Source organism: Aspergillus multicolor (assembly GCF_047715735.1).
Source record: "Aspergillus multicolor strain CBS 133.54 unplaced genomic scaffold BDW74scaffold_1, whole genome shotgun sequence".
In the NCBI taxonomy this organism is placed as follows: domain Eukaryota; kingdom Fungi; phylum Ascomycota; class Eurotiomycetes; order Eurotiales; family Aspergillaceae; genus Aspergillus; species Aspergillus multicolor.
The window spans coordinates 20,026-35,770 of record NW_027395952.1 but is presented as its reverse complement, the minus strand read 5'-3'; the positions used below and the strand labels follow the sequence as shown (position 1 = coordinate 35,770).

The window sequence follows — 15,745 nt, the reverse complement described above, 5'->3', positions numbered from 1 at the left end:
CCTGCAACCCTAGTAACAGGCCTGCGTGAAAGGTCTGCTGCCAGTCTCAAGCCCTGGTCCCGAATTCCTCCATTTTAGTAATTAGTGTTCGTCCTCCGCGCCTGCCGAATCTCAACTCTTCCTCTCACCCAGTTCCTCCCCTCTACTCGTTCCCCACACTCCCTCTCCCTCAAACGTCTTTCTCTGCTTGGTGCTTACCATAACATTTCTGCTCTGCCATTATGGCGCCCAAGCACCACTTGTCCGCCCCCTCTGAGGGCGTGCGCAATTCCTCTAGGATCAAGAGAATGTCGGACGCTGTAGGTAAGAATCTCGGAGCTAGCCTGCCTGTTGTGAGAGGTATCCTAACATATCGAGCTGCAGGATCCCCTCGGGCTCAGTCTCCTGCTCAGGCTCAGACTCCTGCTCAAGCTCAGTCCTTCGCTCAGCCCCAACCCTCCCCCCGAGCTCAATCCGCCGCTCAAGCTCAGTCATCCACCGAAGTCAACAACCCTTCTTTTGTCTCAGATATTGACGCTACTCTCGCTGATGTGCGGATGGAAGAAGAGGAGTCTAAACTTGCCACGTTGGTTCAAGCCCCTGTCGACGAAGACAAAGACGAGGACATGGAAGACATGCCACCGGCCCGTCGAGGTATCGGCCAAGGTCCGGACAAGGATCTGTTGGCTGAATTCTCTAGTCATGACAATAATCCCACTGGTAACCATGGCCCTGGCTTTGGCAATACTGGTGGATACTCGTACGACGATGATGCGATGATTGCGTCGGCTCTGCAAGATAAGGAATACGCGAAGGCTTTTGCTGAAGATAATAGCGATTGCGATGCGCCGTTTGAATTGGACACCGAATTCATGCAACGGCCCCCTGTTGACACTGATATCGGATTAAGTCCTGGCAAGAGTTTGTTCGAGCTGGTTATACCACCTGGAATGCCTGCAGAGCCGTCTGAGCTCGATGGAAACCACGCCGCTGCCACTGGTATTGGATTGGTTCATGACAAGGCGTTGTTCGAGCTGGATATACCACCTGGAGCCCCTGCGGAGCCGTCTGAGCTGGTTGGACTCCCTCTCGCATGGGCAGAGGTCTGTACTCCACTCCCCAACCTACGTTATGAAGGTGCTTTTGCTAATAGATATGGGATAATGGGATCGCCCTGGACTTGCAGACGCTTTGACATGGATGAAGAATACCCAGGGAGGCATGTACACCAAGAAAGGATTCTTCTACGGTCTCTTGCTGGGTAAGAACGGTGGGATTCGGTGCCGGGTTGACGAGAAGGACATCTATACTCGAGTGTTTGTGCCCCGTCCTCACCTGCTGCAGTTTAGCTTACTTGGCTGACTCTGATCTTCCCAGTGCTGGCGGAATGAACGAAACCGAGAACGGAGTAACGACGCAGATGAGAGACCAGGCTGTGACTGACTCCGAAGTCTACTCCGTCCTCAACAGCGCGTCGAACCATGTGGCTATTGGAGTTGTTATAGGTAAGGCAGAAAGCATTGCTGTGTTACGGGCAACCACGCTGACTTGCGTGGTTTAGATCGCCTTTGCCCAGACGTTAGGCCCTCGAGAGCCTTTCCTCATAAGTACTGCGTTCTTGGGGAATACCGTATTATCGCGGTCTGGTGGGAGAAGATCGACGGCAAGAGAGCGTTTCGCGTGCGCCTGCAGAGAGTCGACTTCACCAAGAAGCCCTGGTTCGCCCGCAAGGACTCGCCTGATCTCGTGGACCCTGCTCAGAGCGGAGTCGAGCCCATCTACAAGAAATGCCAGTCCTGTGAAGAGGTGAGCTTCCAGGTTTACGCGCTGGGATGGATCTGTCTGAATGCCACGTGCGACAAGTTCTGGCAGTTCGAAGATGGGTCAGAGCCCCCGGTGCACATGGCCTTTTGCCCTCTATTCCTCGCCTACTCTCCGACGCGCGACCCGGAGACCCAGATGAAGTACAGTCTGGTTCCGACCATGCAGTCGTCGATCAGCATTGACCCCCTGGCACAGCATATCAGATCTAACTGGAAGCAAGGTTGGGTGTGCGTATGGTGTCGGCGTTGCGTATCGCGCTGCTATTATGACGGCTGGGTCTGCGAGAGCACGGGGAGAGGCGCAGACTACGAAGGCGACTGCCCGGGACAAGGCCGGCTGATGGCGGAGGTGCCTGTGTTGCCACTCCGCGCGGTCCTCACTGAGCCCCAGCTGGCGCCTCTCAAACGTCCTTTCCTCATCCATAACTTTGGCCCGAAGCCCAAGGATTCATGGTGGATGCTTTGCCCTACCTCGATTGACGATTACGCATGCCCTCCCTATCGCATGGTTTGCTACGATCTCAAGTCCGCGGGAAACGTTGTTTGCTTTGTCTCCAACCGCGAAATCAACGCGCAGCTCAACGGACCCGATGCTCTGTTCACCCGGCTCCAGCAGGATCAGAAGCAGCTCAAACTTAAGCGTTATCCTTTGGAGCGGACTGTCGGTAAGGCGGACCCCCCCTGGTATCCCGCTGTGAGGTACAGGACTAACATGTTGTTTCTGCGTATGGTAGCCAGCGGAACATTGACCTCAGAATTTGCTGCCAACTTCGTTCGTCCCCCGTTCCCCCTATATGATAGTTGGTGCTGACCATTTCTAGGGCATGCCGTACGATTTCAATGTTAAGATTCCCTCGACCTCATTCAAAGACACCCCCGAGTCCCTCCGACACGTTGTAGGACGCCTTAAGTGGGCCGTCGAGAGAGTCCAGGCCGCGTATCCCATGCCGAGCGAGACCGCGCATCCTCCCAACGAAGTCCTTCTCCTCACCTACATTGAAGGCATGGCCGTCAACGTACGCCACCATCACCCGGCAGATGCAATATAGTAATACTGACTTGCCTGTACAATAGTTCCATGACGACGGTGAGAAGGTCTTGGGCCCGGACATTGCCTCCATCACGCTGGGATCAACTGGCATCTTCTCTATACGCCTGAAACTGAAATGGTTCAAGGGGTTCACTGAGACTAAGAAGGACGGGAAAAAGCCCCTTCATCCTAATATCGATCCAGTCCTCCCGGGGTGCGCGAACTACGACTGGCGCAAGGAGTTGAAGGAGCGCTGGGACAACGGAGAGATGACCTTGGACGAGTACAACGCAACCTGGTTGGAGAAGCATAAGCAGAGTAAAACAGTCCCAACAAATCGGCAGGTCGTCATCAAATACGAGTTGAATCACGGAGATATCATGGTCATGCAGGGCGCTGGGATTCAGAAGTACTACGAGGTATGTTGAGTCGAATAGTAACGAGAAGGGTACCCTATGATACTGACGGACTCCTCGCAGCATGGGGCTGAGATGGATGAGAACCACCCTGGAACAAAGCTTCGCTTTGCCATCACGGCTCGTCATGTTCTCAAGAGTGACAAAAACGAGCACATCTGGCACATGGGCCAGTACGATTCCAACCTCGTTCCGGAGTACAATGGCAAGTAGCCTGCATGAGTCCGGGCTACGCTCGACGTTCTACTCCTCCCATTTCCATATCCGAATACTGCTGCACTGTTTTGCTTTTCTGTCAAAAGACCGTTGGTTGCTTCTCGGGCCACTGTCGTCGTTTTACGTTATGTTTGTCTCCGAATTCAGCTTTAATGGCTGTTTCTGGGGATATTTTCTTTTGTTGACACGACAGAGACTAGCATAGCAAGATAGCTAAAATGTAAACACATGGTTATAGCAATACGACGGTCCATTACCTTTAACAGATCTCCTGGCCTAGAATCGTGTAGAGCAACTGTATGGTATATTCCCGCCGAGCGGGAAACCGGAAATCTAGCCGGTCGATCCTTAGCCAATTGTATCGGTGACTAAGAACGATGGAAAGACTCCAGACCAGCAATATGAACTCATTAGAGGGCGTGATCACTGCTTAATAATGAGATTCTGGTAGGGTATTGAATCTGTTGGTTCGGACGTATTGTCCCTCATAGTTCCAGATCTACAAGGTCTTTCAACCCCCTGATACAACGTTTACTGCGTTTTGACCGAGAGGTATGACTGGAAGAACTGGCTAGATGCGTTGCGACCGATGGCGGGTTGTCTAGCTAACTACCATAGTCAAGGGATCTTCAATACCTATGATAACACAGTCTGCTCTGCTCTGCTCTGCCCTAAATTTCTCCCATCTTCAGAGCGCATCAATGCTCCTCCAAACATCGCCCAGAGGAACCTCCACGCAATGGCATTGCCGTTGCCATGGTTGAAGGCTTGGTCGCGCGTCTCCTCGTGCGAGGCTGCCCACAAGTGCAGATCGGCCAGGCTAGGCGCGTACGACTGGCCCTCGACCAGGTGCCAGCCGTTGTAGCTGCCTGGCCACTTGGGCGGCTGGCCCAGGTGGCGGCAGATCAGAAAGTACTGCGCGATGCACAGCGCCTCGTTTATTCCGGAAACTATGGTGGCCAATGGGTGATTAGCGGGAGGGCTTGCTTGTTGGAGGTCGGCGCACATACACTGGTTGGTGAATCCCACAATTCCAAACGGCCGGATGATGTTGTAGTGCCAGCGCCTCGTGCGCTGCTGCACTGCCATCAGATCGTCCTCTTGCCGGTAGTAGAACAGGCTCTCGGCGCCGGGCCCCTCGTACCGCGGCATGTCTTCGTAGCAGGGCGTGTCGAAGCCGCGGAACTGGATGCCGCAGTGCTGTAGGGTAGCGGCTCACGTCCGGTCAGTCACCGTCAAGGATGGATAGCAACTGCATTGGTCCCGGGCAAACATCGACATACCTTGCCGCCGGTCTGCAGGCCGACGCGCTGCAGCTGCGGACGTGCCACGTTGACCGCATGGAGGAAATTGTAGAACAGCGGGCAGTTGGTCTCGGGGAGTTTGGCCGGGTCGTTGTCGTGCACATAGGAGGTTTAGAAGGCATGCGTGATGCGGCTCCCAATCATGATGGAACCGAGCAGAGTATGGTGCTGCTCCTTGGCCGCTGACTGGCATGGCAAGCCATCCATCGTCACCGTGGCTGGTTTTTGCTGATCGATCAATAAGGGGCACTGCTGGGCCGATTCGATCGGACAGACTCCACCGTGGTGATCCATGGGCACCCTGGCTACCGTACTAGGTCACGGATGAACTCGTATTTGCAATGCTGACTGCGGCTAAGGAACGAATAATAGTACAACACATGCAGTAGAAACCTCATTCCGCCTCCGGGCCAGTCCCCTTGCTGACCTCCCGCCGCAGCGGGCAGTCGTAGCTCTTGTCCCCCCTGGCCCACCATCGCGGGCACTCGCGGCCATGCGTGATGAAGAACAGGTGCAGCGCGTACTTGTGCTTGTCGGGGATGCGGCACTCCACGTGCCTGCGGGCCTGCTCCGGCGACGCATTGGGCGGCCGCCACCCCAGCATGCCCGTGATGCGATGGATGTGCGTGTCCACCACGAACCGCTGGCGTCCCAGCGTCAGTGTCAGCACACAGCTGGCCGTTTTGGGTCCAATCCCCTCCAGGCGCAGCGGCTCGGCCATGGCCTCGTCGTCGCTCAGCGCGTGCAGTGCGTTCAGACTGTACGGGACCCGAGGTTTGATCCCCAGACCCTCACATTTGTCGGAACGAAGCCTGCTCTAACATGGCATGGTATAGCGTCGGCTCGAGCCTCCGCGGTTGACTCTGCTTCTCCCGTTGCAGTTGATACCAATACGGGCAGACTGGCCGACAACAACGCTGCCCATGACGATGCGATGCTCATCGACCAGTCAAACGAAGAAGACAACCAGCCAGCCTTTGGAAGTATCGGGGCAGGCCCAGACAAGGTCTTAGACGGAGAAATGGCAATGCCCGAGTGGCCTGAGGAAGTCGATGAGGTTGTCGGACAAAGCACACCACCCGAGGATCTAACGGCGTGTATGAGGTCGTTGGGAAGCCACCCGGCTATGCAGAGGTTTGTGCCCTTAGACATGAGATAGGACTCAGTGCGTGGCTTGTGGTAACATATATGGTCTTACTTTAGGACTGCGCGGCACTTGCCGACGCCATTACACTTTTACGCATATATCAGGGAGGCATGTGCTTTCCCGACAAGAGGTGCTACGGCTCCATTCTGGGCAAGAATGGCGGGCTTCGGTCGTGTTGCATACTCCAAGGTATGCTCCTCATCTACTGGAACCTCCAAGTACAATTCCTAACTCGTCCTGCATCCAGTGCCGGCGGAAACGACGTCGATGACGAAGGAGAATTCAAGCAAGAAAGGGACCAGAAAAACACCGATGCTGCTGTCATTGCTACTCGAAACAGCTGGGTGAACAAGATCCCAATTGCGGTTGCTCAGGTTGGTAGGAGCCCAGCGCCTGGGACTTTGAGGTCCTGTCATGCTGATATCAAATATAGACCGGCAAAACCAAGACATGAAGCCTTATTGAAGTGCTTACCTATTGATGTAACGTTCTGGCCTACTTCGCGGTTACGTTCGTCTGGCCCGAAAGGGTCAACGGCCACATCGCGTACCAAATCCACCTGCAGAAGATCAACCTCGAGGAGCAAGCCTGGTGGGCCTCGACGGGCTCGCCACCCCCTAGGCCTTACAGCGAGCGTACCGTCCAGCCGGAGTATCAGACCTCTTGCCACCTGTAACGAGCGTAGCCCTCGCATCTATGCCATCGGATGGATTTGTATCAATCTTGAATGCCCGCAGTTCTGGAAAATCAATGGACAGCACCCCCCTGAGGACCTGGAGTACTGTCCCAAGTTCATCGCCTGGCGCCACCCGTTTGAAGAGACCATTGTGCCTCCCTACCACCTTATCCCGACCATTGGTTATTTATTGGATTGCACAAATCCCCTTGCAGGGCATGGGGCCTATGACTGGACGAACGGGTTCGTCTGCTCCTGTGGCCAGTGCAACGCGCGCGTTTACATTGATGGCTTCAGCTGCGAGAGCCTAAAGAGAACCACCCAGACTATACCGGGCCCTATTCCTTCAACACGGAAATGAAAGTGCCCGTGCCGGTTGTGCCGCTGCGCAATGTCATCCCAGACTTCCAGATCAACCTCCTCAAGTGAGGCATGGTCTTCAAGGATATGACCCCATTGCATAATAGGCTACTGTACGAGAGGCAGATCATGGAGCCCGAGGTCGATGAAAAGACGTGCTCTCCGTGGAGAACCGCCACCTACAAACTTCCAGGGGTCGGCATCGTCACGCAGTTTGTGGCTACACCTCAGATCAACATGACCAAGGGTAGACCGAATGTTCTATTCGAGCAGTTGCAGCGAGCAGATCTCAACCTCCGGCGTTTTCCTTTTGAAAGTCACCAGAGGTAAGAGTCCCTCCTTTATATCCAGTTTCCAAGACTAATCTATATGCCTGGGGGTAGTTGGTGGGACCTTGAATTCGAATTTCGCTTCCAACTGGGTAAGTGCTGCCTATCTCCTGTTTGCGAGACACTGCTTGGACTCTGCAGGACATGCGGTACAAGTTCATTCTGGATATGCCATTCATTTGCAGAGGTCCCTGAATTCCTGCGCCGTGTTCTAGGCCGTCTAATCTGGGCCACCAAGAAGATGCAGGAACTCAATTCAATTAACGGCGAAGCCAAGAAACTCCCCAACGAGCTGCTTGTCCTAGTGTACATGGACGTGACGAAGGTTAGCGTAAGTGGCCATTGATGCTTGACAGGTTAGTTAAGGTTCCAATCAGTGCATATAGTTCCATTCCGACGGTAAAGATACCCTGGCCGGGACCATTGCTAGCGTGTCGCTGGGAAGCTCAGCCGTATTCAAGTTGAGGATGAAACCCGTGTCTACTTCGGAAAACCAGACCCGGACGCTGATGTCCCCGAGGGTTGTCTGGGCTACGAGTGGCGTACGCAGATGAAAACGAAAATGGCATAGCAAGGCCATCCACCAACGTACCAAAGAAGGCAAAGGGACTGGGTGAAAGACCGGAACAAGACGGCCAAGTTGCCATAGAATAAACGGGAAATGCAAACCCGCCACTGGTGATCAACAGTGAGCTGCATTATGGGGACATCGCGGTGATGCATGGCGCTGATATTTAAAATCATCACGAGGTATGTTAACTCCGATTGCACCAAGACAAGACACTGACACCATGGATAGCACTTAGCTTCTCTGGTCCCATAGAAGAATGTTACTTAGTTCCGGTATGCCATCACCGCACGCAGTGTCCTCAAGGAGACGCTCGAGCCAGAACAACGCCACTTGGGAGACTATGACCCGAGCGGTGTCCCTGTGTATGATGGAGATACCCCCTAAGGATGATAGCAAGTAGCTGCATCCCATCCCTTTAGGTCAACACCATGCACTTCTGCTGATGATATTGTGATCATTTTTCTTTTCTTGATCTACCTAACGTTGTAAGGGCTGTCACTGAAGATGTTCTATTTCATTTAGATGGTGGGCTAGCCGAGAACATGTAAACAAATGTCATCTACGTTTCCTTGCAGTCTAATCCCATTTCTAAACTGTGAGTACCAGAGCTCCTCCGGTGTTCTGTATATCCAGTCTAAGTGGCGAAGCGGAAGTCAAGCCTGTTCCTGAGTTAGTCCAAGCTCACCAACACTCGTTGCCTGTTCAGGTACGTACCGCTTGTTTCCCTTATCCGTAGTGGTCTGCCGGTAGTGGTGCTGCTCCTCGGGACTCATGGCATCCCACTTCTTCGCCTTGGAGTTGTTGCGCCATTTGTAGTAGAAGTATGTTCCCGGATACTGGACCACACACATCCACACGCAGATCACGAGCAGGCCTTTATTGGCTTTGAAGTAGCGAGGTGAGTCGCTGGATTGGTAGACTAATCACTAGTTAGAAGTTGGTTTCTGCTGATTGAGATGGAGAACCTCACCGTTGGCACCGATCATTCCGCTGATTTGAACCCACATGTTGTAGATCCTTCACCTATTAGCCTTCTGTCCAAGGTTGATTTAACGCCGAGAAAAGGCTGGGAACATACGCAGCAGAAACAGTCCGATTCTGCACAGATCCCGCATTCCGACTCGTCCACGCCACATGAATCGGATGCGTATACGGAAACGACAGCAGCACCGTCGCAATGGCAAAGTACACCCACGGATTAACCGGGTCCGGCAAAGCAATCAGCGCCACGAAGCACGGCAGTAGCCACGCATCTTCGGCCATCGATACGAAACTCCGGTTGTTGATGAGCTCGCTGAAGGCTGTGATTAGCAGCATGGTGATGCAGGAGCCTACGATCCAGGGGATCCCCAGCAGGTTCGTTTGGATCACGTTGAAACCCAGCTCGCGCAGCGAGAGGCTGAGGTATTGGTCGACGGGGTACTTGGGAATGCCGAATAGCAGGCCTAGGATGTATAAAGGCCACATGTCGTAGTCTTTTGTGCCCTCCCAGATTTGCTTGAGGGAGAGACCTTGTCGGTTGAACATGCCGCCTTTTTGCGGGTCGTCGCGGATTACTGGGTGGGTTAGTAAAGGGTTCTGGTTTGTGGGTTTGGAATAGCGGACCTGAGTTCACGATGATCTTCTGCTCCTTCTCGGTGAAATAGCCCTTCGGATTCCACCAGCTCTTTGTCTTGGTTGGGCACTGCGGTATGAGAAAGAACGAGGCAACTCCAACCAGGACTATCTCAATTAGTACAGGTACCATCGATATCTGATCTAACACCTACAGGTAAAGCAACCCCTGTCGAAAGTGTTAGCATCGCTCAAACACTCTGAGAGCAGCAGCCACTTACTCAATGAGAAACAGCCAACGCCACCCAGCGTAGCCCAGAATACCGCGCATGGACAGCAGGCCGACCGCGGCAAATCCAACGCCGATGTCGACTAAAGTAGTCAGAAGAGCTCCCTCGGACTTGAAGTTGAAATGGCCTACCTAGTTGGGACGACATCCAGTACCAGGCCAGTCGAACCGGAAGCTAGCAAGTCAGCACCAGTCGCTCGGTGATGACAGGGAAACATACCGCTGGACCGGTATAGAAGTAGCTCAAATAAAGGATCGTGTCACTGTTTCTGTTAGATCCTGCTAGTCCTTCAGTTGGTTCTGAATACTTACGGGATGAAACCACCCTGGAATGTCGCACTGATCGGTCAGCAAGAGACATTGTGTTCCAGAGAAGAAGGCTTACATGAGGTAGCGAGTTGCAAGAAATGAAGCCCGCCCGCTGAGAAAGAACTGCATGGCAGAGACGACGCTGAATATGCAGATCTGGATGGGAATCCACATGTCGGGGCCAACACTGCGAGAGTCAGTCACATTACACCGACCTTGAGTAAGATAAAGGCACCGACCGTTTCGAGATAATCTGCGAAGGAAGCTCGGCGACCAGAAAACCGACTCGGGAGATGGTTTGCCCCAGGTTCTACCGGATATTAGTTCAGTCGGAGACACACCGTGCAAGAGGCTTACATAGTCAGCCTGTGTGAGGCCAATATCGTCGAGCATGTTGTCCGAGACGGCGTTCTTGAGGTTGTTTCGGTCGATGTTGAGAGCTGCAAACATGATACAAACCCGAACCTGTCTTGATTAGCTTTTATGTTTACTTTTTCTGTCAAAATACTCACCATAATCTTCCAGTCAACCTTGCGGCGAACTGCCTTTTCCTCTCGATACGTCCATCGGAAGTTCGGATCGAAGGCGCTCCAATTCTCCCACTGCGAATGGATATACAGGCTCTTGTACTCCTCGAGGTTATCGGAGTCCCAGATGCTCGGTTGGGTGGCCACCTGTGCAGTTAGCGACCGTAGCTAACACGGAGCAGGCTATACTGGTACGTACTGCATCCAGATCGTACGGAACCTTCCTCGGTCCCTTCCGAATGCGCAGAAACCGCAAAACCGCATCGCGAATCACGCCTTCTGTGCGCGCTGCTTGGTCGCTGGCTAAGGCGGGGGTTGAGGGTGCGGCGCTGCTGGGCGCAACGCCTTCATAGGTGGCTTTAGACCGCAGACTGTCATCGTCGGATGGCGTCGCGGACGAGACGGTCGGCTGCTTGGCTGACATGGTAGGAGGTCGATAAGAGAAGGCAGCACAGGACGGCAAGCTACATAGATGGGACGAGGTAGCTGCTACTTATAGGGTACTTGACTCGCTCCATCGCTCGAACCTTTCCACCTACGGTATCTCCAGGCCCATGCTACTAGCGGCCAAGGTGTTTTAGCTCTGTGGCGACAAGTTTGCCGTGGAGAATCAAGCCGACGGCAACCCGTCATACCAAGATGCTGCCTCAAAAGTCAATGGCCAGCTTTAATAGGATTTGGAAATTTCTTATTACCTTCGATCTCAAGCTCCTGGAGTGGCATGTGGTTGGACGTGGCGGAGGCAAGGCTTTCTAGAGTCTTGGATTCGATCCTGGCCCTTTTCCCTCAACAATCATGCTAACTTATGATGACATTCAACCTACCGACGATAAGAATTTCTGTCTAGGTGCTGAGCCCAGAGAGAGTTGCGTCAATCTGCAGCGTGGTCGCGTCTTGATTCACAATTGTGGGGGTCGATGTCGTGCTTCCTGCAGCCTTTATATTAGCGGCAGCAGCGTCTCGATGGGCATTTTGTGGTATAGAAGTGCCATTGTCGGAGAGGAGGACGGCGACATGGACAACAAGGATCTTTCAGACATTGATCTTGACCAGGATCAACCAGAATGTCTATGGACAAGTACCAGAGTCCTGTTGAATTGGTGGGCATCCACGTCTGTCTGTAGATTCGCCATGGACCGACGCTATCACGCCTTTTCTTAGCGTGGACCCTTCGATCTCACTGACAGAGCACCCCACCATCTCCGAGGCATGCTCCGACGGACGAAGACCGAGGAGTCGTCGTGAAAGGGATAATATTAATCGAGGAGCCTTCGTAGGGACACACTAAATGTCAATCAGGGAAAGGGGGGTAAGCGGATTGAGCCGGACCGGAGAAGGCAAAAATATATATTCATCACGGCAAGAATCTCAACATCGAAGCAGTACAGTCTCGTTCATACTACGAATATAGCCAACCTCCGAAACAGCACGTTTACAGCCCCTATTCAACCCCCCTGCAATGACTCCATCGTGACAGGAAGATCAGCCAACTTCGGATGCAAGAAGATATTGGCCGCCGCCAGATTCCACCCCTGCTGACGAGCCACAATGACCAGGCGCACAACGGCAATCGAGTCGCCTCCGAGCTGGAAGAACGAGTCGTCGAGCCCGATAACCTCGGCTTCAACGCCCAAGATGCTAGCACACAGCTGCTGGAGGGATTTCTCCTGCGCGGTGCGTGGACTGCGTTTCGGTGTCTTTCCTGCTGCCAGCAGAGCCAGATCTTGGACTGTCATCGTCGAGGCATCGCGTTGAAGCTTCCGGTGGTCGGTCTTGCCCCTCGGGGTGAACGGTCATTCTGGGATGGGGATGTAAGCGGTTGGAATCATGTACGCGGGCAGGAACTTTGTCAATTTCTTGTTTAGGCCGGCAGTGAGTTCCGCGATGGTTCGCTGTCGTGATACACAAACACCACGAGCACTGGATGGCTTGCGTGGCGTGGAGTAAGGGTGCCGGCTGCGAGTTGGAGGTTGAAATCATTCAAAGCGTGTCAGGCATGGTGTTCAACCTCGCCTAGTTCCACTCGCTGGCCTCGGATCTTGACCTGGTTGTCCTTACACCCGACGAAGACCAGGCTGCCGTCTGGGTCATATCGCACTAGATCGCCTGTTCTGTAAAGCCGGCCATGTCTGCCCATCTCCAACAGCCACAGCGCGTCGTCGATGAACGCTTCAGCCGTCCGGGCAGAGTCATTAAGGTAGCCCTGTCCGACCAGCGGGCCTTCCAGCCACAGCTCTCCAATCCCGTACATAGGGGCCAGGACTTGGCCATTCCGGGGGCTCACCACCCAAGTGTTCACGCTTAATCCTCGGCCGATATTTGCAGAGACTGCTCCTGTGCCGACTCGAGCTATCGTGGAGACGGCTGTGCATTCAGCAGGGCCGTACGCATTCAGGATCCGTTCCACGCTAGACCATCGCCGGAGTACACTATCGTCGAGTGCTTCGCCGGAGGAGCTGAAACATCTCAGATCCGGCAGCTCTGCAGGGTCCAGCGTCCGTGCCAGGCTAGGAGTCATCTCGGCGTGAGTCGCTCGATATGCCTTCAAGATTCCAACCATATCTTCCTTTGCTGCTGCAGTGTTGGGAATGCAGAGGCAGCCGCCCGAAGAGAGAGTGTGTAGAGGATTGCCCCAGGCCACATCGAAGGCGTAGGGGGGAGCGTCAAGGACTCTGGAACCTGGACCGAACTGCCACGTTTCCCGCTGGTGGTGGACGGCGCTGGCAAAGTTGCTGTGGGAGACGATGTAGCCTTTGGGTTGGCCGGTGCTGCCCGGTGTGAAGATCACGTACAATGGATCGGAGGACATGACGGCTGGCAAGCCTCCAACGGCGTTCGTCGCATCATGATCTGGACGGTCGACCACAATCACTGGCACATTGGCTACCTCTCGGGCGAGGTCCGCATTGGAGGCAGAGCCCAGCGTACAGACAGGCTGAACTTGCTCGACAAGTGCCGCTAACCTGCCAGGGGGATGAGCCGTATCCAGGGCCAGCGAGCAGCCACCCGCCTTTATCACCGCAATCATCGCAATGGGCGCCCATGCCGACTTCTCGAAGAACAGAGGCACTGTTGTCCCTTGCGTCAGATACGGGACCAGACGCGACGCCAGCCGCGTGGAGAGGTCATCGACCTGCTGGTATGTCCAATCCCCATCCCACGCACAGACGGTAGGCGCATCCGGTTGAATCCGGGCCATGGCTGCAATCTGATCATGCATGCAGGCTTCAATTGACTCAAACGCGGGACCGTTCCAGGTCCAAACAGCGGTCAAGTCTTCCCTTGTGGCTAATGGGAGATCCATAAGCTTGAGATCCCTATTGTCTCCAGCGTGAAGTTGGCCCAGTAGGTGCTCGAATTGCCGCAACATGCACCGAACATACTGCTCTGTGGGCAGGCTGGAGTCGAATCTGACGTCGAGGTCCATCGGATTCTCAGAGAAGCACCACCAGAACACAAGGCCTGGCTGGCCTGGAGGATCAAGGGTAGTTTTGCCGTTGGGCACCTGTGCGAGCAGTGTCCGAAACTGACAACCTTGTTCGGATTCTTCGCTAACACGCCACACATGTTGGATTCCAACCTTTCCGAACTTCTTGACAAGAGTGATGTCGTGTTCTACATGTTGCAGCAGTACGTCCAGGGTGCAGTCCCCGTCAATACGGACCCTGAGCGGCACCGTCCAAGATGAGCATCCGTTCCTGATACCAAGGACAACGTCGGTGGTATTTGTATAGGATCCATGCAGGATTGCAAGAGAGGCGTAAATCGACGCGGAAGTGACAGCTCGCGGGTCGCTGAGTGTGGAAATATCCACTTGATATCGAATGGTACCGGTTGTCCGCGGAGAGTATGCAGGGTTGGGCAGCGCCGGGAAATGCTGAGTTTCCAGGCCGTGAAAGTACTGTTTCCAGAGGGTGACGGTATCGGTTTCACTCTCGCTGACGATGTATTTAAAAAAGCCGGACGAGAGGGGAGTCTTGGTTAGGCTGTCGCAGTCAAGGACGTACGCCATGGCCATGTTGACCGTATCTGCCACCTCTGCCGTTGAATCACTGATCATGTCCGTGCGGTAGCTGAGAACGATATCGGTCCCAGTCTTGGTTAGCTTTGCACCAAGACCGGCGGCGAACTAGACAGCGTTAGTATGCGTTCACAATATGGAGAGGGGGGCTCTACTTCGTGCGGATCACCGCCACCGACTTCATGGAGCCGCAGACGGTCTACTATCGCAGGCACCACTGTATAATCTCGCACTGTGCCACAGGTGTTGAATAGTGGCGCAGAGCCCAGTCGCAAGGCATGCTGGATCTTTGCCAGAGATACGTGCTGATGGGCGAGATGCTCTGCGGAAGCCGTAGATGTTTTGGACAATGCTGGACCAAGGGGATCTTGCGTGCAGACTCAACTAATAAGAATATTTGCCAGTGATCTAACCATGCTTTCGATACTGCTGATTGAGGCGTCGCGTCCGGAGGCCATGTATCCGAAGCAGACGTCCGTCATTCCAGTGTACCAATACAAAGACATCGCCCACACTACCTGGATGAATACCGATCGGGTCATGTCTCGAGCGCGGCAGAACGAGTAGATCCGCGCGGTCAGTTCCCTGTCCAGTTGGATGGAGACGTGGCTGCTCTGGGACGAAGTGTCTGGGTCACCGGCCACGGGGAACCGGCAGCTTTGGGCACCCTTGAGTGTCTCTGCCCAGTATTGCTCTCGTGCTGCGAATGAGGTACACTGCAGGTGCTCCATCAATTCCCTGAACTGAGGAGCCGGCGGCAGGGAAAGGCCCTGGTACGACGCTATGAAGTCGTCCGTGACAACGGCAGAAGAGTCACCGTCATTCAGGGCGTGATTCATGTCAAGCCTACAGGCCACCTCACCGTGGGCGTTTTGACAGATTGTTAACAGAACCTGTGGTTGCACGGGAGCGAATGTGGGCTGCTCAAGGCCCTCTAGGGTGCTATACGGGTCAGCCAGGTTGGTTTCGAGACGTGAGACAAGAGCTAATGGGTTGTGGAGTACCATCTGGGCCAACATGACCCCCTCGAGGAGCGGGACAACCACGGTGGAGAGAATGGAATGGTGTTTGACTAGGCGCTTTCATGCTGCCTCTAGGAGGTCGGCAGACACAGGGCCCATGCCCGGGGCGGGCTCGCATCTCCAAATCTGATGATTGAGATACGAGGCTGCTCCCTTCTCGATGCTCAGCAGA

At 54.2% G+C, this 15,745-nt stretch overlaps 6 protein-coding genes across 6 annotated transcripts; 3 read left to right on the top strand and 3 right to left on the bottom strand.

Moving 5' to 3' along the window:
- Positions 1-221: 221 nt before the first annotated feature.
- On the top strand, positions 222-3,461 carry BDW74DRAFT_171953 (uncharacterized protein; the record flags this gene model as incomplete). The annotated part of the gene is made up of 9 exons (XM_073727403.1): positions 222-303; positions 364-1,082; positions 1,186-1,295; positions 1,357-1,484; positions 1,541-2,467; positions 2,537-2,574; positions 2,624-2,818; positions 2,877-3,251; positions 3,312-3,461. 9 exons carry the CDS (start codon positions 222-224, stop codon positions 3,459-3,461), a joined length of 2,724 nt encoding a protein of 907 aa, XP_073589211.1.
- Positions 3,462-4,100: 639 nt separating this feature from the next.
- On the bottom strand, positions 4,101-4,961 carry BDW74DRAFT_171952 (uncharacterized protein; the record flags this gene model as incomplete). The annotated part of the gene is made up of 3 exons (XM_073727402.1): positions 4,101-4,414; positions 4,475-4,678; positions 4,748-4,961. 3 exons carry the CDS (start codon positions 4,959-4,961, stop codon positions 4,101-4,103), a joined length of 732 nt encoding a protein of 243 aa, XP_073589210.1.
- A 300-nt stretch (positions 4,962-5,261) lies between these two features.
- BDW74DRAFT_171951 (uncharacterized protein) lies at positions 5,262-6,369 on the top strand (the record flags this gene model as incomplete). The annotated part of the gene is made up of 3 exons (XM_073727401.1): positions 5,262-5,906; positions 5,972-6,289; positions 6,349-6,369. The coding sequence occupies 3 exons, from the start codon at positions 5,262-5,264 to the stop codon at positions 6,367-6,369; spliced, it is 984 nt and encodes a 327-aa protein (XP_073589209.1).
- Positions 6,370-7,080: 711 nt separating this feature from the next.
- On the top strand, positions 7,081-7,851 carry BDW74DRAFT_171950 (uncharacterized protein; the record flags this gene model as incomplete). Its single annotated transcript, XM_073727400.1, has 4 exons — positions 7,081-7,277; positions 7,335-7,372; positions 7,466-7,611; positions 7,711-7,851. 4 exons carry the CDS (start codon positions 7,081-7,083, stop codon positions 7,849-7,851), a joined length of 522 nt encoding a protein of 173 aa, XP_073589208.1.
- A 634-nt stretch (positions 7,852-8,485) lies between these two features.
- BDW74DRAFT_184400 (uncharacterized protein) lies at positions 8,486-10,954 on the bottom strand (the record flags this gene model as incomplete). Its single annotated transcript, XM_073730798.1, has 15 exons — positions 8,486-8,510; positions 8,566-8,770; positions 8,822-8,868; positions 8,930-9,407; positions 9,457-9,573; positions 9,621-9,634; positions 9,687-9,777; positions 9,827-9,869; positions 9,915-9,957; positions 10,007-10,033; positions 10,080-10,190; positions 10,243-10,313; positions 10,361-10,468; positions 10,516-10,677; positions 10,730-10,954. 15 exons carry the CDS (start codon positions 10,952-10,954, stop codon positions 8,486-8,488), a joined length of 1,767 nt encoding a protein of 588 aa, XP_073589207.1.
- A 1,566-nt stretch (positions 10,955-12,520) lies between these two features.
- BDW74DRAFT_171947 (uncharacterized protein) lies at positions 12,521-15,558 on the bottom strand (the record flags this gene model as incomplete). Its single annotated transcript, XM_073727399.1, has 2 exons — positions 12,521-14,659; positions 14,965-15,558. 2 exons carry the CDS (start codon positions 15,556-15,558, stop codon positions 12,521-12,523), a joined length of 2,733 nt encoding a protein of 910 aa, XP_073589206.1.
- Positions 15,559-15,745: the final 187 nt, after the last annotated feature.